Below are 23,775 nucleotides of genomic sequence, written 5' to 3'. Positions count from 1 at the left end.
TGCAGTGCGTGCGCGTATGAGTGCAGTGTGTGTGCGTATATATTAATTGAATATTTATTTCCAGTGTGAGTGCAGTGTGTGTATATGAATGAAGTGTGAGTGTGCGATGCAGTGTGTGTTTGTGTATGTGTTGGTGGGGGTGGGCATTTGATATATTATTAATTATTATTATTTTGTATTTTTTTATATTATTTTTTTTTTTTTTTTTTTAATCTTTTTTTTTTCGTCCCCCCTCCCTGCTTGCTAGCTGGCCAGGAAGGGGGGCTCCTTCCCTGGTGGTCCAGTGTCATTGGTAGTTCCATGGGGGGAGAGGGGTGCTGGCAGAGCTGTACTTACCTTTCCTGCAGCTCCTGTCAGCTCTCTCCTCCTCCGCGCGGTCTGTGCAGCTCCCTCTGTCAGCTCCCAGTGTAAGTCTCGCGAGAGCCGCGGCTCTCGCGAGACTTACACTGGGAGCTGACCGAGGTGCAAATTGCCATAATACAGACTCTGACTCGAGTATAAGCCGAGTTGGGGTTTTTCAGCACAAAAAATGTGCTGAAAAACTCGGCTTATACTCGAGTATATACGGTATGTTTTGAAACCGCAATATCCTACTTGTACCTATAGCCCTATAACTTGCAAAAAAAAACACGTAAACACTGGGTATTTTTAAACTCAGGTCAAAATTTTGCATCTATTTAGCAGTTTTTTTTCATTCGCTTTTGTAGATGAGTAAAAGATTTTTCAAGTCAAAGTCAAAAAACATGTATTTTTAAAAAAAATGTCATCATATTTTTTTTAAATTAAATTACATGAGATTATATAAATAATGGGATGTAAAGAAAGCTCCTTTTGTCCTGAAAAAAACTATATATAATTTGTATGGGAACAGTAAATGAGAGAGCAAAAAATTACAGCTAAACACAAACACCACAAAAGTGTAAAAAGGGGTCTGGTTGCGATTGTACAACATCGCAAAAACAGTCCAGTCCTTAAGGGGTTACGTTTTGGTAACTATTGTGTACCTTTAATAAACCTCATAAATTACATTGCTTGTTTTGGAATTTCATTGAAATTCCTACTCCCTAAAAGATAGAAAAAGCAGAGAATACTTTGTTACATAGTTGCATTGGCTGAAAAGAGACAAGTGTCAATCAAGTTCAGTCTTCCTCACATTTGTTTTTTTGCTGTTGATCCAAAAGAAGGCAAAAAAACACAGTTTGAAGCACTTCCAATTTTGCAACAAACTAGGAAATAAATTCCCTCTCGACCCCAGAATGGCAGTCAGATTTATCCTTGGATCAAAAAGCTATTATTGCCCTACAGTTGTTAAAATATATAACTGAATATTATGTCTTATGGGCAAGCTTAAAGTAATGCCTCAAATGTACGTTCAGGGATCTTAGACCATGAACAAATCTTTATATATTTATTTGTGAAGATGAAATGATACTTTATTCCAATATACATAATAATTTACTGTCCTAATGTAATTGTAGAAACGAATATGCCAAGTTCTGTACCTAGAAATGGTTTAGGTATAACTCGTATGCACCAACTTAGGTTTAGGTATAACTTGTCCTTGTCTATGCATGCCATGGTCATAGGTGTTGTGATATCATATTTTCATGTATGCATGTATATTTTGTTTTAGAACTGCTGTGTTAGAGGATGGGTCACAAAACAGCTCAGGAGGCAGCATTGGAGACATGGCAATTAAGAAAAATAAAGGTCAGATATTTAACGTCACATTTTCTTTTCCTACAATGACGTAAATATACACAATATAAAACTTTTAAGATCTTAACTGTCTAAAGTAAACATGTTGTAAGGCAGGGCTTGACAAATTACTAGTTTAATGTAATGGTTCTGGTGTCAATAGCATGTCTGCAGGCTTTTCAATGTAAACGCTGCCTTTTCCAAAAAAGGGAAAAAAGCAGTGCTTACATTGCTGCCTAGTAACACTTATATAGTATATATATATATAGTGACCTTCATTTAGATGGCCATTAGAGGTGAATCCTAGTTCATGCTGCAGTGAAGTTCAGCGTCTCCATGCCTTGCATGGAGGCACTGAATGATTCCCATAGAGATGCATTGATTCAATGCATCTCTGTGAGGAGAGGCTGATTATCACATGCGCAATAGCCTCCCAGAACTTTCCTATAGGAAAGCATTGGATTTGTCAAGATCATCAAGATTGATTATCTCAGCTGTGGAGTTGGGGTCAGCCCTAGCGAGACTGGCACAGCGTGGAAAAGTAGTGCGATCAGAAGGGGGCTGGGCACCTAAACAGACAGTCTCTCTGGCAGACACACATACTGAGAAATTATAATTTATAAAATATATATATATCCTGCAGATGGAAAATGGAGAGGCCAGATGCCTGTGGGAATGGAGGTGAAGAGAGAGCTATAATTTCCTACAGGCTCTTAAATCAGACCTGGCTCCTCTGATTTTGTCGAGCACTGTTGTAATGCACAATACTTTTTCATATTTTCAATGCCCACCTTCCTGTAATCTACTGAATCACTAAATTAACATGTGGGGAGGGATAGCCATTGGAGAGTAAAAGTTTAGCCCTGACAAATATAAATTCATCCCTGGTGAGTATGCTATGACTATGGCTGACTATAATGAGGTCACAGTATGCATAACACTCCATGATAGAATTAATATGAATGGAGAAAATACTTCAGACAAAGTAGGGGCCACTGTGGCTTTTGTAAAAATTCGTAATTCTTAAAATTTTTAACAAGCATATCCTTTTATAAATCTTTACATAACCATCAGAGTAATAACATCATGGGCACCTTGCATGAGATGCTGCAGAAGATGCTACCATGAGCTAGGGCAGGGCTTGACAAATCCCAGGTCTTTCCATTGGTGAGACAATCAATCTTGATGAAGACCCTGTCTGGGATTTTTCAGAACCTGGGAATCTTAAGAGCAGGTGGAAACTTATCATGGCTGGGCACTCATTTTGAGCGCTGCATACAGTTCATCTGTTAGTCTTTGGCCACTAAAAATGGCTCAAGTCAACAGATGGGAGAGCCAGGTATTGATTGATCTCGGTCTTCCCAATTTGAGCTATTATTTAACCCTGCTGACACCAAAGCTGCAAGACATTTAATGGAGGGCTTGACAAATCAACACGTCGACTAGGAATTTTATTCTGGCACCTGGGTATTTGTCATCCTGTTCCCTCAGAGGCAGGGCGCTAGTTGTGCAAAATGGAGGCTGGCAGCGAGCGGACCCCAGGGAAGCCACCCTGATGCGCCCAAAAAGTAGCAAACAGGATGGTGTCAAAAATATGTATGCATTTATATTTTTTTCTGTGTGTGTGTATCTGTGACCATGTGTATGTCGGTGTATTTGTATGGGTATCTCTGTAAGTGTGTGTTTATCTGAATATATTAAATACAAAAATACTTTGTAAGTGTGTAAGAGAACGTGTGTCTGTCAGTGTTTGCATCTGTATGTGTTTGTCCGGTTGTGTGTCAGTGAGTGTGTATGTAGGTGACCAGCACCCCTTCAAACGCATGGGAATGGTGTTTACTCGCCTTTTTTACAACACCATGCTGGTCTTGCCGTCAAGCTTGATGATCCCAGCCAAGCGAAAGCATTGGGAAGCTATGGAGTGTCCACAGTAAAATGCTAGGCCAATCAGCATCACCACATAGAGATGCATCTAAATGGGGAACGTTCAGCTCCTTCCTGCAGCGTCACTTTAGTGGCCTTTTGAGTAACTGCCAAGATAAAGAATGTGTACTCACACAGAGCCTATGTTTAGGTGAAACGTGTTATAAGTGTATTATTCATACCGTTTTACCTATTTTTTTTTTTTTTATTTTTTTTTTTTATTCTTTATTTTTGTCGTGCAAATGAGATAACAACACGCATGAGGTTCCCCAAAGGCAATCCTCACGCTTTTTCAGAAACATTTGATAACAGAATGGGGTATGTTAATGCATGCACAATTTTATAATTAATATTTAGTTTGGTATGATTATTCACGCTCAGGTATCTCTTGACTGTTAAGCTGTAGTATAACATATGCAACTCAGGTAAGGTAGGGAACGTTTGGACAGGGATGCTTGTGTCTAGATTGCTAGGTGTGCTAGGTGTGCCTGAGCTAGTAGCCCTTATAATTATAAAGACATAATATAAACAGTTGCTGGCATTTGAGGGTACTGCACAGTTTGGTAGAGTACATCTTACATGAGATTATGATTTGTCCTGAGCTTGTCTAACTGCTTATAACTAATACATTTTAACAGAAAACTTTTGGCTAGGCTGTGCTTTAATGGGGTATCTCGTTTGCGGACCTGCCTGCTGTGCATTAGGTGCTTCAGCTGCGTGCTTATAGGAGCCGGCATTGAAACTAGATAGGTTATAACAAACGATTAGTTGTTGGATGATAGTAAATGATAGAGGCGAAAAAACAAAGGCAAAATAAACCTAGACATATGCGTCAGAACAAAATACTCATTAGTAATGCAATCTGCATAGGATCGGGCGTCTGCAGCCGCAGGCCGGTAAGTCCATGGTGCACCAGGTGATTCAGCTCTGCCATACAAACAGTCGGTCAGCCTATGCCCAGGGTCGGAAAGCTCAGGGCAGGTCAGTGTATTGTCCTGTGTGGGTGTAGGCAGGTTCGGTGCCCCAGTGAGCCTTTCTCTCCAGTGGATCGTGGAGGGGCCCTTCTCCTGTTTCTCTCCCCAGTGGGAGTCCGTGCTGCATCTTGGTGAGCGACGCTGTCAACTGTTTGTGTCGGGAAATGTGAGGTTGCTCTCCGCTGGTCCAGAGTTCCTGGAACCGCTGGGTAATGCTCAGGTCGGGCATGCTTATGGGTCTCGCCCTGATGCGTGTTGGTGCGTGTGCTGGCGCCCAGGGAGCCTGGTTTAGTTTCCCGCCATATTGGTTCCCGGCGTTGCCCCTGGGGTCCCTCTGGAGGTTCGTGGGGAGAGTCTGCCCATTTGTCTTTTGGCTGCCGGTCGGATCCAGGCCACCGCTTCTCTTCTTGCCTGCTGGAAGGACTGTACTCGGTTTCGGAGCTTCGTCCAGAGGTGAGTGCAGAGTGTTTCAAAGAACTCTATGGTGCTGCTGGGAGGCTTAATCAGTGTGAGCCTTGTTGCTGGCCTTTTTTGTGTCGCCATTTTGTTTGGGTCTCGCAAGTCCCGTCTAGCTGTAGACTTTGATGGGTGATCAGGCAGTGTTGCTGGGGTGGTCGTCCCCAGCGTGGACCGGGATATCCCCTGCCGGTCCAGAGGGGGGGGGGGCAGCAGAGTCTTGATTTTCCCACGCTTGTGAGCGGGCTCCGTGCTGGGAGGTCGGCCGCTTCTCCCTGGTTTCAGGCCCCACTTCTGTTCAGGCCGCATGACCGGTACGGGTATCTCCGTGGAGCTCCGGCTCGGGGTTGGTATCATTTTGCCCAGTAAGTAGTGCCCTTTCATTCCCTGGGCCTTGTGTGCTATAGGCTTTGTTTGTTCAATTAGAATGCGCGTTTCTTCGTTATTTGGTGCCGGAGCTCTTAGAGTACAGGTCCGGCCATCATGGCTGCCAGGCCTACATCCTTGGTGGGGATAATACCCTTAAAAGAATAATTAAAATATTTTAGTATGTGTAAGTATATAGATGTTCAAGAATGTTTTTTTTCTTTACCACAGTTAAGTTAATAAGCAACCTAAGCATCCAACACTGTAACAAGCACTGTGCAGAGACCAATAAAATTAGTTCTTTCTTTGTTCATGTTTTGGGTTTACGGGAATCGAGCATTTAGTGTCTGTGGACTTGAATGCAGCTTTGTTTTGGTATATGTTGAATTGTCAATGATCTCTCTATAACCAGAGTTGTTTTTATGGTAATTTACTTTGTGTTTCCAAAATAAAGTGTTTGATTAAATGTCTGCTTTTGGGATCATGGTTCTTGGTACACCTATTAAACATTTTTCCTCCTTAATAAATAATAGTCATTCTGAAGAAGATAAATTACATGTCTTGAATGAATCTGACACTAAACTTTAGTTTTTTCGCACAATGAAAAACTATACATTGCACACTGTTAAGAGGAAAGACTACAAAGGTGTGCAATGGACGTGTTGGCTAGGAGCGTATTTTCAAAAACTGTTACAAATTAGCTGGGAACATATTTTCAAAAACATTTCTTTAAAGGACCACTATAGTGCCAGGAAAACATACTCGGTTTCCTGGCACTATAGTGCCCTGAGGGACCCCCTCCCGCCGGGCTCTGGAGAGAGGAAGGGGTTAAACACTTACCTTTCTCCAGCGCCGGGCGGGGATCTTTCCTCCTCCTTCCTCGCGACGTCATCGGCTGAATGCGCATGCGCGGCAGGAGCCGCGCGCGCATTCAGCCAGTCGCATAGGAAAGCATTTACAATGCTTTCCTATGTACGCTGGCGTCTTCTCACTGGGATTTTCACAGTGAGAAGCACGCAAGCGCCTCTAGCAGCTGTCAATGAGAAAGCCATTAGAGGCTCTGGAGGCTGGATTAACCCTCAGTATAAACATAGCAGTTTCTCTGAAACTGCTATGTTTATAAAAAAAAAGGGTTAATCCTAGAGGGACCAGGCACCCAGACCACTTCATTAAGCTGAAGTGGTCTGGGTGCCTAGAGTGGTCCTTTAACCAAAGAGGAGAGAGAGAAAGTTGAGGATGTAAGCTGACTGAGTTGAGGATTTCAGCCTTTACCTCCAGTCTGATCAGCTGTAAGGGGTACCAAGGTAAGTTGTAGACATACATATATGAGAATTACCCTGTTTGCTCTGCAAACTGTAAATAGTTCTATTATGTTTAAAAACCCAAAAGGTTACAACGGAAGTCTTTTATATTTAAAATATATTTTCTTTATTGTCCCCTTTAAAACATTGAGCTGTTGTGGATATCTGACTCCTTTTGTGTGAGATCATATATCCTGTCTTGGTGCATTGTTTAGCATAGAACTTGCTTTACACATTCATTTCTCAATGCCATATAGGGACTGTTATAAAAGCCACTCATCAGGAAGCATTTTTATTTACAGAATGAGCAAAGTCATGCATTGTGTGATTTGCTAAAATGGGTTGCATATCAGCAAAGGGCAGGATATCAGACTTTCTGTAAATTGTGTCAATGCTTCCACCCAGTGGCCTAAAATGAATAGTGTTCTATTTGTACTTGATTAGGAAATCTTTACTTGTTCTGCATGTAGTACAGTATAATGAGAATTCTTCTTCCCCAAAAAGCTGCTGTGATTGGCTGAGACACAGTGCCATTGCCGGTATGAATTGGTATGACTAAGTGTATATTTTTTTGCCATAGCCATACTTCCAGTAGAGGCCTGGCTGTGCGAGGCAAGGCACCCTTATTTAGTGTTCAGCTGTTCAAAAATACCTTAACACTGGGATGGATGGACAGTGCCAGAGGACGTTAAAGGGACACTCCAGGCACCCAGACCACTTCTGCTCATTGGAGTGGTCTGGGTGCCAACTCCCACTACCCTTAACCCTGCAAGTGTAATTATTGCATTTTTTTTTAAACTGCAATAATTACCTTGCAGGGTTAAGTCCTCCTCTAGTGGCTGTCTATTAAACAGCCACTAGAGGGAACTTCCTGCTTCATAGCACAGGTTTTCTGTGCTAGAGCGTCGCTGGACGTCCTCACGCTGTGTGAGGACCTCCAGCGTCACTCTATTCCCCATAGGGAAGCATTGAAATTAATTTTCAATGCTTTCTTTTGGGGTGTGCTAATGCGCATGCGCGGCAGGTCTCCTCGGCCGGTGGGCGAGATCAGTCTCGCCCACCGGCCGACGTAAGCAGAAGGAGGAGCGGCGGGGGAGGAGGAAGCAGCGACGTGGGACCTGTCGCTGCCTCTGGTAAGTCACTGAAGGGGTTTTCACCCCTTCAGCAACTGGGGATTGGGGGGTGGGAGGGAGAGGGGCCCTCCAGTGCCAGGAAAACGGATCGTTTTCCTGGCACTGGAGTTTCCCTTTAAGCATTATAACCTGTTCAATGAGATGAAACTGTTACAGTGCCTACAGTGTCTCTCTAAAGACAAATTACCTGTCCAGTGTTGCTTTATCGTACATTTCAATCTTCATATTTTATTACCTGCTGAATGTAGTAGTATATCTATAACAAGTTTTCTTGAGGTATGCCACCTCTGCTATAAGCGCTTTTGTGCATCTCTAGCACTTGCATGCAGCTGATTTGCACAGAATTGTGAGTTCATTTAATTTATACAAGAATTTGAATTTTGTGTGTGAACCCTGTGTGCACTTTGTACATCACTATGGGACTTAAAGGAACACTGTGGGCACCGTAACTTCATCAGAATTATGTCGTTATGTTGCAAGGAGGTCCCTGACTCTAGCTGACCTCTAGGGGTTAACCCCAAAGTCATGTATCTGATTGAAAAATTGAGGCAAATATAGCTGATTTGTCATTTGGATTCCTTTTGCAAAAACTCAGTTTTGTGAATTACCCTGAGCTTCTCACCCTTAGTCCTCCTGTAAGACCTTTATCATAGTGTGCTTGCTGCATTGTGTGTGGTGTGTGTGCAAGCTGTATATAGTGTGCATTGGCTTATATGTGTTTACGTGTGTGTGTGTGTGTGTGTGTGTGTGTGTGTATATATATATATATATATTTATTTATTTGTGGTCACGGCATAAAGCCGTAGCATAAGACAAACAGGGAATGGAAATGTCAGTTGTGGTGTGCCGGAACTGACGAGGTAGTAGGCCTAAAATAAAAGAGGGCAAAAAATATATGAACCAGTTTATTCATCCTTCAAATACATCATAGCATATCACATATTCATAGTCTTGAATGCTAGGTGCACCTCTTGTACTGGCTGAGGACTGAGGAATGTATCTGGTGTAAGCCGTGGATTTCCATCGGCCTAATATTTTAATGATGTGAGCCGTGATATTCCTTTTAGAAGCTGTAGTAGTGGCTCCAATTCTAAAGGAGTGACCAGAGTAGTTGGCTGGGTTCAATCCTAACCGAACCAACAACATTCTTACATATATCATGAACTTACTCGTAGTGAGCTTATTACCGTGTAAGGTTAGCAGTGGTTGTGTTGGAGCCATTGTACAGAAGGAAAGATATTTGTCGCAAACTTCCACAGGACACCATTTATTACTAGTGGGGTAATAGGTGATAGTGACCATCTCTCCTTTGGCGCTAGTTTTGGTATGGTGTAGGGATAGTGATCTTGTACCTTCACCAGGTTTGACCTTGTGATGAAATTGGGGGAGTTATAGTTGGCAGTGGTGAACTCTTTGGGCCGAAGAAAACCGTAAAAAGCCAAATAGATGGCTGTTTTAATTATACGATTAGTATGAGTTTCGAATGGTGAGGTGTCTAGGAGGTTTGACATTGACTGAAACAATAGATCGTGGATGGGTAGTCTGGATGGTGAGGGTATAGGGGTGGAGTCTTTAATACCTTTAAGTATGGCTTTTACTTGGTAAGATAACAGAAAGCGTTGTCTATTAGGCCAAGTGGTGAGGATGTGATGTTGAATACCGGTGATATACAACTTAATGGTATTAAATGATAGTGTTAGATGAAGGTGGCAAAAGGAAATGAATGCAATCATTGTCTCCATGGAAAATTGGTCAGTGATATTAAAGTCCAGCAAGAATCTATTGAAAATATGAAAAGCCCTGCTATATGCCTTCCTGGTGTTATCGGAAAGACCAAGTTGCGAGAGTTACTGCCCGTGATAGAGCAGTTCTTTTAGTCCCAAACCATCTCCTGCCACTGCGGTACCGGAGTTGGTATCAGGGTAGCTGTTGGTAGTGCTGCCCGGAACTCCTGAAACAGAGATCGTGATAAGTGATCAGCAGCGATATTCAGAACCCCAGGCACATGTATGCAAGTTAAGAGAAAACTGTGTTTTGCAGCTAGCCACGTGAGAGTCCTCATAAACCGCATGATGGCCAGGGAAGAGGAACGTCCCTTGTTTACAATATGGCACGTTGCCATGTTGTCCGAGAAGCAACGCACCGTATTCCCAGACCAGCAAGCTCCCCACTTAACTGCTGCTGCCACAATTGGATAGAGCTCAAATAACGCTGATGTGTCCTTGATCTTGGGGATCTCAGTAATTTCCCCCGGCCATTTACCCCACATCCATTCATTGCCACAAATTGCAACAAATCTTGAAGTGGCTTCGGAATCCGTCCAGACTGACACTGACTTATCTGTCCATATCGGGATAAAAATGCTTTTCCCATTCCAATTTAGCAAAAATTCCCTCCACATTCGTAGGTCAGCGGTGGCATGTACATCTAACGTAATGCGAGAGGCATCAGATTGCAATAGGGGAAATAAGCTAAGCAATCGGGATATGAACGCTCTCCCCTGTGGAATAATTTTCATAGCGAAATTTAGTGAACCCAACAGGGATTGTAACTCCATCCTATTACATGAACCACCTGCTAGGTAAAGGTCGATGGCTGCCAGGATGCGTTCAATCTTCTCCCCGGGGAGGCTAGCCTGCATATGCACAGAGTCCAGCACCACCCCCAAGAAGCTGATGATCGTATCCGGACCTTCAGTCTTTGTTGGTGAAATAGGTACTCCTAGTTGTGTGAACAGTTGTGTTATAGACTGGAGGCTACTAGGAGGTACCAGGTTACTTTTTATGGTCAGGAAATCGTCCAGGTAATGGATAACGGGGGGGGGGGCATTTACAGATGTTAAGCAGCATGCAGCACAACGTCTCAGCAAATATATAAAAAATCCTGCGGCTGCTCTTAGAACCAAACATGAGACACGTGAAAAAATATGATCCTTGCCACTTAACACCATGTAAATGCCACAGGGACGGATGGATATAGAGTACCTTAAAAGCGTTTACTATATCCGTTTTACTAAGCCATGCCCCTACCCTGGCCGAGAGGATGGCATTGACGGCATTATCTATGGTAGCATATTGGAGGGAAAATTCTTCTGATGGAATTAGTGAATTAAGACTTGGGGTAGGTGATGCATGGGGAGCCGATAGGTCGAGAATTAACCTTTGTTTATTGGATGATTTATTAGTGACCAGTCCTATGGAGTTAGTTCTCCAAACCGCGAAAGGCGGGGAGTCTAAAGGGCCAATTAAGAATCCTTGGTCAATTTCTTTCTGGAGAAGTAGGTCAATAGTGTCGGGAGCTGTCTGGGCTGTCTATAAGTTTTTACATTCTAAGATTCCCGTAGGCATGTGAATAATACCCGTGTGAAACCCCAAAGTAAATCCTGCCACCAAAAATTCAACGAGATGTTGAGATGGGTGACCACACAAAAACTCTTTCAGTAGGGAGACATTAAGAGACGATAAGTACTGCTTGGGATATAATTTATTGGGACACATTACTTTGGAGTGAGCCCGGAAACATTGGGAGCAGACATGAAGTAGTCTGCAGGCACTGTATCCGCAAGTGCCAGTGTTAAAATTGTTACATACTTGCGATTTTCCCCAAAACACTATATCACGGCCTAGTATCTTTCAGCACCCTGCCTGTTCTCCCAGTGGGCATCACATTAGGGGAAAATAAGGCATTCACCTCTGGAGAGCTAGGGCACAGATTAGCCTTGTGGGAGTTGGATGAGCAAATTGCACAAGCTGGGGTTTTGAGGCCCGCAAAGTGTCGACAGAAAAAGCTCTGTATCGGGGGGCGGAGCCTGGACACCGAGAGGAGCAGACACGTCTGATATGTGCTCCTGCTCGACGGGCTGAAAAAGAGGAAAAAGCGGCGGCCACATGGCCCAAGGAACCTCAAGGGTGTACCTCTCATGTCTGGGGGGCACCGCAAAACAGAATGATATCACCCCGGGGCCCGCCTGAGCTGGGAAAGCACAGATGCTACTGGGGCTGGGGGAAGACGGCCGCTCCCCCCAGCGCCGGGAACCTCAAGCGACAGCACAGCGGCCTTTCTTCCCCCCCCCCCCCCCCCCCTTTGGACCGGTGGGGGATATCCCGGTCCCCAATGGACCAAGTGATCAGACCGAAAAGCGGACAAGCTAGCCCTACAGTATGCAGGGTCTTCAAGCCACCAATGCTCTACCAAAATGGCCGCATGGCGCAGACCTCAAGAATGGAGCCCCCACTCCAAGCCGTTTACACCGCAAAAAAAAAACCTTGACTGGCCTCTGCAAAAGGCTATGGGATACACTGCACAACCGAGGATCAACCTACCGCCAGGCGGAAACAATAGTGGCTTCATGGATCAGACCGGCGGCACGACGCAGCCAATACAGATGCCTACCCCGAGCCTCCAAAGAGGCGGTGCGGCAACGCAGGTTCCAGCAGTCCTCCAGGTGGGAAAGGGCGCCATGTCTATTCCACGCACGTTCCTACCTGCTTACACACAAACCTGGGACTACCACACAAGCTCCACGTGCGGATTTTCAAAACCAGTGCAACAGAACCCAACTCAGTACCGTCAACGCTGCAGCAAAAGGGTATGTGCGGCTGCACACCCCACAAGGTGCAACCAGAGCTGACTTCCAGCATAAAGGCACCAGGCCTAAGGGCACCGAAAGAGGGGCTCAAAAAAGCAATAATCGGGACATGGCTCACCGCAATGGACAATACACGTATGTCATACAGAAGCCTAGCAAGGGCATCGGCTAAATTTTTTGACTCTGGGATGTGGCTGCAGGCCAAGACAAGTCACTGAAGAGGGACACAGAATCAAGACTGCTGACTCAGCGGCATAAACGCATATATGTTTTGTTATATATTAAGTATGCTAGCTTACACCATAAGCAATTAATGGCCTTTTAAAAGATGAATCTATGTCTTAGCCACAGTTACATTGCCTACCTTATAGCACCATAGCTGCATAGTTAACCAAACCTGTTCATGTTACAAGCTCAATGTTGGTATTATTGAGTTTAACGCAACAGCTTATAATCCGCTTACGTGCGACTTATTATAACTTTTAGTTTAACATTATAAATCTTATTTTGACATGCTGCTCAGCCTTTCCAGTGTACATGTGTGCTTAGCCATTTACAAATATGCAGTAACCGAAATCGTTAATGTGCATTATGTTCATTATATTCTTAGTAAGCTTGTTTAGGTACATGTGTGTCGAGCGATCATAACCTTAAAAATGTGCACAGTTTTACATAGCTGCAAGTACCCTGTACTAGCACACCTAGGGCCATGTCACGGGCCTCCAGAAGGGGTATAGACTAACCAACATGGACTGCTGGGGGGCTTCATCCTACTCTTCTGCAATACAATGCAGGAACAGACCACATGGCCCATAGTCAGCATTACCTTACCTTATCCTTATGTTATTTTCCGTGTTACCAAACTTTATATTTGTCTTCTTTAGCTACTAAGACGACCTACACAGAGCCCCTGCCTCATGTATCACATACCCTACTACTTGGGTACCCTAAGCAATCAATGGAACTGCAGGGATAGTACCCTTTATTGACACATGCCTAGCACATTGGTATCAGCAAAAGGTCAACCTCTTAAGCTAAGAACACGCGCTAAGCAGCAGCACACTCAGCCTGTTATACTCAAAGCGTTGCCCTACCACAGGCTAGCCTCTTGTGTCCATGAACTAGGTCTCTCCATAAATAAACTGTCAGTTACATTTTTAGTTCAAAAGCTCTTACTTACCCACTGACATCCTCGGCATCATACCTCTGCACACTAACACAGCAACACATTTAATCTTTTCCTAACGTTGGTTTTCTAGCCTGTTATTTTTTCAAGTCTTATACTACAATCTATATTGAAGCCTGTTTCTTTAACTCACAAAAAAAAGAAAGTGCAATTGTCCCACATGCCATGACAGTGTATACAACTGTTCAACCATATTAAGCTTGTAGATGCTGTCGTGGCTCTACCAGCCTGTATGTAATTATTTTGTTGCACGCCAAAATAAAGAATTACAAAAAAAAAAAAAAAAGCTCTGCATCAAGCACACCCCAATCATCTTGATAATTGAACTGGAATAGAGCAGCCGACTCTTTGTGGAAAAGGCATGGTGGTAGTCGTAAAAAGACGTACCACCGTACTTGTGCCCCAAATCCACCAGCGTGTGGAGATAAAGGTCCAATTCTTCTCTCCTATCCGGATATACAGAGCATATCACATCTCTGTATATCCCGAAAGCCAACACAAATTCGGGAATAGATAGTTTGCGATTTAACCTAGGGTCCCTAGATTTCAACACAACTGGCACATCCCCATATGCATAGGTTTTATTTTCAAGGACATCTTGCGAGGCTATAAGAAGTGATACAAGATTGATACCCTTCCCTTCCAAGATGTCCTTTTTAGTGTTTGCAGGCACCATATGTGCCGGATTAATAATATGTGGTTCTTTCAGACCGGTTGGTATATTACTCGGTAGGGGGTCCAGGCGCACCGTAGCGACCGGATTCCCTAATGCAGAATCCATCTTGTCGAGTTTATCCGTAATACGACCAAAAGAGGTCAGGACTGAGGACAAAACAGTATGCAGATCAGAAGACTGGCTGCCACTGGACCCTTCCCCCGCCCCCGAGTTATCAGTCTGCGTATTCAACAGTCTGTATAATTAGGCTTTCCTAGCCGTAGCTGGGAAAGGAATATTCCTCTTTCTTAGTTCGGCAGTGATCCTAGGAATGGTCCATGCCCTGAGTGATGCAGGGCTCGCGTTGTCATCACCCCGGGATGGAGTGACCGATCTAGCCGGTGTGCTGGGGATGGACAAATCTTCCCCGCCTTCGGGTATTTGTGACATGCTACAAAATAAAAATGTTACCTGGAGTCCTACCCAACTGGCTGATGTAACTAATGCCAAGCGGCAAAAGTATTAATTAGTAACGTGACAGGTGAGGCCCTACTAGTTGCCAAGCGGCTTTGAGAGGCACTATCTATGATTTGGCTCGTGTGGGATTCGTGGCCATTGGCATTATGGCGGGGTGATGGCCTGTCCGTGACTCGTAATAGCATAAGACAGAATGGGAGTGACAAGTGAGGCCCTCTCTATGCAACCAAGCGAGGCGGCTAGCTATGAATTGGCCCGAGGTAATGCCGTACCTCTGAAGTGAGGATGGATGTTGGCCTCGCGGGACCACTAACGTAAGGCGTAGAAGGCCAGAAAAACATACCTAGAGGCTCCTATTGTGTATGCCAGTATATATGTACTATTACCCGAAAAAGGTAGGGAGGGAGGGAGAAAATAATCGAGAAAAACATGACGTACCTGATGAGCAAATTGCAAGATAGTATGATAAGGTGATACAGGCGATCTGTAGTAACCTACGAGAGTAATTGTAAGTTTGTAAGGGTTATAAATATGTACCCCTCAATCCCCTGCTATCCCGATACCTACCAGTAATTATTCCAACAGGAGGGGACTGGAACCAAATACTCAAAATGAGCAAGGATGCCTATAACTAGTAATACAGAAAACACACATAAGGACCCAGGCCTTGCGTGACCATTAAGGTATAATTAATCGTGATTACTGACCTATGACAAGTGACAAAGTTGGTAGAGTAGCAGTACACTGTGGAATTGCTGTTGATACTGAAACATAAGAGGTCCATAATCATCAAAATGCTAAACATTGCTCGTGTATATATTTGATACTAATATGGTGTATGTGCTAACTATAAAACAGAAAGTATACAGTAAGCCAAGATATACTTGAAACCATCCTTCTGATGGCCGAATTTATTCAAGACATATGTCCTAACAAGCATATATGTGTCACAAACTACTGCTACCAAACCCTCCGTAACATTTAGCACCAGCAGTGTTGTCATAACATATGTCTACAAATATCCTGTAATCACACCCAAATTTGAATGCAATTCATGCCACGTCATTACCCTTATGACCACCAGGGGTTGTGGAAACATCACTTGAGAGAGAAATCGGTAATAATGAACCAGCCACCAGAGGTCACACTAGCGCCTATACCAAATCTTAACATCTAATATTGAAGAGCGTTTCGGCAACCGAACGGTCATAAGATGACCAGAATATGTAAAGAATTGCCCCACACGAATAAACATTTTAATCATTGCCATATACCGTATATATGCCGTAACCGAATGCCGGCATTCGTTTAATTATGTACCGAACTGCTACCATGCGTGCGATTGTCGTACTAGGATGACGTAAACCGGCCACGCCGAAAATTGCGACGGCCGTGTAACTTACGATGTTGCCGCAACGAAAAAAGCCCCGCGAAACGCCCAGCCTGGAAATGAAGCCAGACAGCCGAAACCGGAGGAACAGGACTCGTTGGGACCCTGAAAGCTGACCACGGAAATACAGGACCGACCGGAAGTGACAATCTCTCTCCACACAACTCGCCAGACCTAAAAGGAGGGAAGGGCTGGTGCTCCTTAAGAAGGGGAACCAAGACCCTCCCACAACTTCAGGCCACGCCTTCCACACACATATATATATATATATATATATATATATATATATATATATATATATATATATTTTTTTTTTTTTTATTAATTAAATAAATAGATAAATATTCCCGTGAGTCTTCATGAGGCGGTAAGACAATACATGTTACTGTACTGCTTATTTAGATGTCTGCACATACAGCTGGGGGAATTGTGGGGGCTTTGATCCCATGCCTTCCCTCTGTACTCCGAACATGTCAGCTTTGTGTATCTTGCACAAATGCTTCTCTTCCCCGTAGCTGTTGCGGCCCATGCATTCAGTGAGTCAGTGCGCACTGGAAACCACGGTAAGCACGCTGATTACATAGAAAGCACTGGCCCACACTTCTCTAGTCCTGGCACTAGTTCTCCAAGGTAGCTCTACCACCTGCCTTGGCCCCAAGGAAATGCATGTCCCTGGCATCGGGTGATATATATTTCACATCCCTATAAAGCATTGTCTTGTATTCATTATTTGTATGTATTTATTAAAGGAACACTATAGGTACCCAGACCTCTTTCTCTCAATTATGTGGTTTGGCTGACATGACCTCCTGTTTCAACCTTGCATCTGAAAACATTGCTTTTCCTCTCGTATAGTGGCAGTACTCACAAGTGGGATGTTCCTTCTAGTTTTGGACAAGAAGCTCCCCCTTCTTTGAAGATAATTGTTGTGCTCCGACTGCTGCCTCTATATAATCTGTAAGCCAGAGGAGAAATCCAGTTCTTCTTGTCCTGGCAACTGAACGGAAAGTTCCCCATAGGTCCAGGTAGAGAATGGTGCAGTCAGCACAGACTGCTGACCGGGGAGGTGAGTGTCCGATAGCTCCCCGGGTGGGAGCTGAGCGGCAATAGTACTTCCAGGTTCGCGTTACGGAACGCGACCGGATAGCTTATTTGTGGCATCTCTGGGAGTTTCCCGGGCGGACCTCCCACCATGGAGCAATGCGCATGTGCACAGCGGTTGAACGCACGCCTGGGAGGTGTTGTGTTCCACTGAGCACCGAATCGCGCCAAGCAGGCTGTCATCCTTCCTGTGCTGGTTTCAGGAAAATTTGTCATGTTTGAATATTTTAAAGATGCTGCAAAGAAAGAACCGGCTATTCAGAAAAAGCAGACTAAGAAACGTAGGAGAAATAGATCTCCTTCTCTGTCTGATATCTCTTCAGGAGAATGCTCTTTCTCATAGCCTTCTGATATTTCCAGCCTAGCTTCAAGTGTGGAAGAGGGTTTTCCACCAGAAGAGCTTCAAAAATGTATTAAAGAAGTGGCTACAGCTGTGAGTAAACGAGAACCTACCAAGGGGTAAGGTTAAAGGTTTCCCGATGCCTCCTAAGATTATGGATCTCCTTCATAGAGAATGGAAGAATCCTGAAAGACATGCATTTATTTCTAAACATTTTAAACTTCTGTTCAAACTACAGTCTGAAGAGAAATATGAGGATCTTCCCAAGGTAGACATTCAGATAGCCCAGCTGTCAAAGAAGACCACTATTCCCATTGGCGAGGTCTCGAGACTGAAAGACCCAATGGACAAACAAGCCAAAACTTTGTGTAGAAGAATCTTCCAGGCCACAGGCTACCAGTGCAGAGCCGAAATAGCAGGTTCAGCGGTTCTCAGGGCACAGAGCGTTTGGCTCCAAGCCCTTGAAGAGTCTCTTATGGGGAAGTCTGATACCGACCCTGCCCAGCTTATGTTCCTCCTGAAATTATCTAACAAATTTCTTTCAGATACCTCTGATGAAATTATAGGTTTGTCATCAGTGGCCAGAAGAGCACTGTGGCTACGAACATGGACAGCTGATTCAGCTTCTAAGGCAGCCTTGTGTGAATTACCTTTTGAGAGGAACAAGCCTTTTGGCACTTCTTTGGAAGACATTATTAGACAAATGTCGCAAACAAAGAAGGCTCTACCTCTGGAATCAAGACACCAAAAATATAAAATATTTCAAGGGTTCAAGGGTCAGCGTTCCTTTCGTTACCAGGGGCTTTTTCGTAGATTTCAAAAACAAGGTGAAACCAACAGTCAATGGTCTAGACAGGATTTAAACAGGCAAGAGAAAAAGAGAAAATTTTGACACCAAAAGAGTAGGACGCCGCCTTTGGTTCTTCGCCCACAAATGGGAAAAGATTACATCAAACGGGTGGATTCTAAGAACAATTTCAGAAAGTTATAGAATCAAGTTTTCCGCGATACCACAACCATCCTTCCTACTGTCAAGCTATCCATCAAGAAATAAATTGCAGGCACTCTTAGCAGAAGCTCTTATCCTTTTATGGAAAGATGTAGTAGAGAAGGTACCCAAACAATGGGAATTTCAGGGAGTGTACTCTCGCCTGTTCCTGGTTCAAAAACCAGACGGATCCTATCGGCTTATCCTAGACCTAAAAATGGTCAACACCTGCATATACCGTATCAAAGGTTTCGTATGGAGAATATTCTGTCTGTCACACACATCTTGCAAAAAGGGGAATTCATGGCAAAGCTACACCTAAAAGATGCTTCATGTTCCGATATCAGTCTTCCCGGAAGTTCCTCAGATTTGCAGTCTTGACAGTAAGGCGAAGAATTCTCCATTTTCAGTTCAAGGCTCTACCCTTTGGCCTGTCATCGGTTCCTCGGGTATTTGCGAAACACCTGGCACCCATAGCAGCAGCTTTACGACTGAAAGGTATCTCGATAGTTCCGTACCTGGACGATTGGTTCTTGAAAGCCCAATCAGAACAGCTTCTAAAATATCATCTCGAAATCGCTATAAAGGTTTTGAAATAACAAGGTTGGCTCCTAAACCTTCACTGAGTCTGGAATTCCTGGGACTTCGGGTGGAATCAAAGTCCCTGTCCCTTTTTCTTCCTATAGAGAAACAAAGAAGGATTTTCAAAGCCGTATCAAGTCTGCAAAGAAACTCAAGCTCCATCAGGGATGCAATGAGTTTACTGGGCCTCCTCATTTCTGCAATACCAGCAGTGGCTTGGGCAAAGGTGGAATTAAATACTTTACAATTGAACATTCTTTTACAATGGTAAAGACGACAGGAGGATCTAGACTCTGTCTTTCACCTATCCGAAGTGGTGAAGAAACAACTGAACTGGTGGAAAGAAAGAAGCAACGTTTCAAAAGGCCTCTCGTTTGTACAAAAACAGTGGATTATGATAACCACAGATGCTTCCCAGACTGGTTGGGGCACCCATCTAGGATCTCAGTTCCATCAAGGTCTTTGGAACAGGGAAGAGGCAAACACTTCCTCAAACTTCAGGGGGTTGAAAGCTGTATGGAAGGCACTAGAATCCTTCAGTTCAGTCATCACCAATCAGGCAGTAAGGATTCAGTCGGACAACGCCACTACAGTGGCTTATTTAAACCGCCAAGATTGCACAAGGCTGAAAGCTCTCCAAGACCTCTATCGCATCATGTCTTGGGCCCAATCGAGACTTCTCGCGATCTCTGCTACCCATATCAGAGGGTCTCTAAACGTTATTGCAGACGACCTCAGCGGGAGTCATTGGTCTCAGGCAGACTGGTCACTATCAAACCAAGTTTTCTTGGAGCTGGTTACCCGCTTTGGCCGGACGGATATAGACCTTATGGCCACAAGGAGAAACAGAAAAGTTCAGATTTTTGCTTCTCTCCAAGCACGAGATTGCCCAGATGTTTTAGACGGTCTATCAATCACTTGGAACTTCAACATGGCTTATGTTTTCCCTCCAGTATCTCTTATTCCACGAATTGTTCAGAAGATAAGATGGGAGAAGGCAAGAATTCTAGCCATCCTGCTCTTCTGGCCAAACAGGAGTTGGTTTTCAGAAGTGACAATCTCCCGTTGGTCTCTCGCAATTGTTACCAACGTGATAGAGCGGGTAACTCTTCCCGTAGAAACCCTGGAAATGTTCCACCTGACAGCATGGCTGCTGCAAGGTTGATCCTCCAAGGACATGGTCTTTCAGACCGCTTATATGACGTTCTGCTGTCTTCGGTCCGCTTGTCCACGACAAGAATTTATTTCAGGGTTTGGAGTAAGTTCAGATCCCGGTGTTCCGTTCAAGGTTCAAATCCCGCCAGAGCATCAGTCCCGAAAATTCTTTCCTTTTTGCAGGATGGGCCAGATTTAGTAAAATCCATACGGCTGAAGAGGCCTCTCAAGTTAGTTCCTTTCCCTACCTGGGATTTGTCCTTGGTGCTTCAAGCCCTTTGTGAACCACCGTTTGAACCATTACTAGAGGTTCCCATTAAACAGCTTACCTTCAAGACCGTATTCCTGGTGGCTGTCACCTCAGCTAGGAGGATAGGTGAAATCCAGGCTCTATCTTCCTCTCCTGAGTACACCATTTTTCATCAAGATAAAGTTGTCCTGCACCCCAGGCCTTCTTTTTTGCCCAAAGTTATTTCTATGAACCAACCTATTATTCTGCCTGCTTTTTGCCAGTCTCCTTCATCAGATCTTGAAAGAAAGTGGCATCTCCTTGATGTTAGAATAGCACTCTCCGGGTTTTAGGACCTCAGATCATCTCTTTGTCTCCTTTCAAGGCACTAACAGGGGCTGTGCTGCCTCCAGACACTCTTTATCCAGATGGCTGACCAATACCATCAGGTTGACTTATCAATCCAAAGGGATTCCACTTAGATTTCCATTAAAGGCTCATTCCACTAGGGCTATGGCAACCTCTTGGGTTGAAAGAGCAGCTGCCCCTCCTGAAGACATCTGCAAAGCAGCTACTTGGTCATCGTTACATACCTTTATTAAACATTATAGGCTGGACATATTCTCATCCTCTGAAGCTGCTTTTGGGCATAAGGTGCTACAGGCAGTCCTCTGAGTCCCCACCCTTTTGTTTTGTTTGCAGGGATCTTGCTATATCCCACTTGTGAGTACTGCCACTATACAAGAGGAAAAACATTACTTACCGTAAATTCCTTTTTTCTTAGTATAGTGGCAGTACTGGCTTTCCCTCCACTTTTATATGGATTAAATAACTTTTGGTAGTATTCAGTCTCCGTTTGGTTATATTGAATTACTGCAGTTCTCCTCTGGCTTACAGATTATATAGAGGCAGCAGGCGGAGCACAACAATTATCATCAAAGAAGGGGGAGCTTCTTGTCCAAAACTAGAAGGAACATCCCACTTGTGAGTACTGCCACTATACTAAGAAAAAGGTAATTTACGGTAAGTAAAAGTACTTTTTTTTCGGCAGGACCAGCAATGTTTTCATTCTGACAGCCACTACAGGCGCTTCTGCCGAAATAGTGGAGTTCAATTAAATACCATCTGATTGGCAGAGCATTTTGCTGTGCATGCACACTAGCCTCCCAATTCTTCAATATGGAGGAGCATTTGATTGGCTTGATGGTTTCTGGCAAAGTGGAACATCATAGACCAGCGCTGCGAGGGAGAAAGAAATTAAATTAAATCACCTTTTTACCCGTGGCCACAGAGGCCTGGCCACTTAAATAGTGACTAGGATACTATAGCATTAGGAATACACATTTTGTACACATGGTACACCATTGCCATACACATGGTACACAATTGCCATAAAGGGGTGAAGCCGGTCTGCAACAATCTTTAGGTAAGTGGTACTTGTTAAAGTAACATCCTCATGAACACCAGTACCCAGGGTTTTGCAGCAGAACATTGCTCAGAGCATAACACTACCTCTGCCGGCCTGCCTTCTTCCCATAGTGCATCCTGCTTCCACCACTTATTCAGGTTCGACACACATGACTTAGCCATTCACCTGATCTTCAAGAAAACGTGATTAATCATACCAGGCAGCTTTCTTCCTTTAATCCATGGCTTAGTTTTCATGCTCATGCTCATTGAAGGCCCTTTTGGCAGTTGCAGGGTCATCATGGGCACTTTGCAGCTACGCAAATCCATTAAAGCTGCCGCGTGTGTCCTTTCTCGCATGGCCTGCATTAAGTTGTTCAGCAATTTAAGCTACAGTAGCTCTTTTGTGTGTTCACAACAGACTGACTAGCCTTCGCTCTTTACGTGCATGAATGAGCCTTAGGCATCCATGACCCTTATGGTGGTTCACGGTTTTTCCTTCCTTGCACAACTTTAGGTAGGTACTAACCACTGCATACCAGGGACACGCCCAACAAGACTCGCCATTTTGGAGATACTCTGATCAGTTGCGGTGCCATCACTATTTGGTCTTTGTCAAAGTCACTCAGATCTTTTTGCTTCCTCATTTCCCTAGCCTTCTTTCTTGCATTTATATTATTTTGCCATTAAAAAAATAAAAATCTGAGTGCTTTTAATCATATAAACTTACCTCCATTCCAGCACTGAGATCCTCGGCAGGTCGCGACCCCTTTTTCGTCAAAATTACGAAATAGTAGGGCTCAATCAGACGCTTCTCATAGAGAAGCGTCATAGCGATCTGGCTCGCATGTGCTGCACCAATCGAGTTCTTCATAGAGCGGCATTGATTGCCTCCCTATTAATGAACACTGAGCGCACTACCGTGCATGTTCGCGAGCTGAGCTGACTGACTGCTCAGCTCGCGGTCTATGACCGCCTCCCTCCTACCGCAACCCTCCTAAACCAAAAGTTTGTATGCAAACACTATATATAGAGATATCTCTGTAAATAAATATTGTTAAATATTCACACACACTATCTATCAATTTCTATCTATCTCTAGCTATAAATTTCTATTTATTTCTTTCTATCTACACTCTCTCTCACGCTCGCCCCCTCTCTCTCTCTCTCTCTCTCTCTCTCTCTCTCTCTCTCTCTCTCTCTCTCTCTCGCTTTCTCTCTCTCTCTCTCTCTTTCTCTATCTCTCTCTCTCTCTCTCTCTCTCACACACACTCACTCTCAATTTTTAAAATAAGTTTACTTACTGTTTAAAGTCAGTATATCCTCAGAAAATACAGTGTTTACATAAAAAGGGCTGCAGGGAGCTATTGTACTCACTAAACAACCCAATTAGGCTGAGTGACCGTAGCATCCCTTTAAGTTGGTTAGAGCCCCTAAACCAACATTTAAATCCTATCAAAAAATTTTAACCAGCCACATACACCAATTAACCCGGCACATATGCACCCACATGCCGCACATATGCAAATACATCCAGTATGGTACTATAATAGCGTAGATGTGACGAACGCCCCTTTGCCTGGACGCTTGCCACTGGCTCCTGAAAGGAGTGTTAAAGCTAGCCTCCTACCCACCGACTATCGGCCAGGGCAGTAACTGTAAAGACCCATATTTTGTTCCCCTGCTTCGGCACCCGGTTGCTGAAGGGGTGAAAACCCGAGACTGATCCTGCCGGCCAGGGAGACCTTGCCGCACATGCGCATTAGAGCTCTCCATAGGAAAGCATTGAAAATGCTTTTCTTTGGGGAATTGAGCGACGCTGGACG

At 44.1% G+C, this 23,775-nt stretch overlaps 1 protein-coding gene across 2 annotated transcripts in view; it reads left to right on the top strand.

The window, feature by feature from the left end:
• Window positions 1–23,775, top strand: part of HAUS8 (HAUS augmin like complex subunit 8) — an 88,908-nt gene that overhangs the window by 4,552 nt on the left and 60,581 nt on the right. For both annotated transcript variants that reach the window (XM_063455441.1, XM_063455442.1), the window contains exon 3: window positions 1,634–1,710. In XM_063455441.1, the coding sequence (XP_063311511.1) occupies window positions 1,634–1,710 (77 nt within the window). The remainder of the gene's footprint in view (window positions 1–1,633; window positions 1,711–23,775) is intronic.

This window comes from Pelobates fuscus, chromosome 5, assembly GCF_036172605.1.
Source record: "Pelobates fuscus isolate aPelFus1 chromosome 5, aPelFus1.pri, whole genome shotgun sequence".
NCBI classification, from domain to species: Eukaryota; Metazoa; Chordata; class Amphibia; order Anura; family Pelobatidae; genus Pelobates; species Pelobates fuscus.
This window is presented reverse-complemented; position numbering and strand designations above follow the sequence as displayed.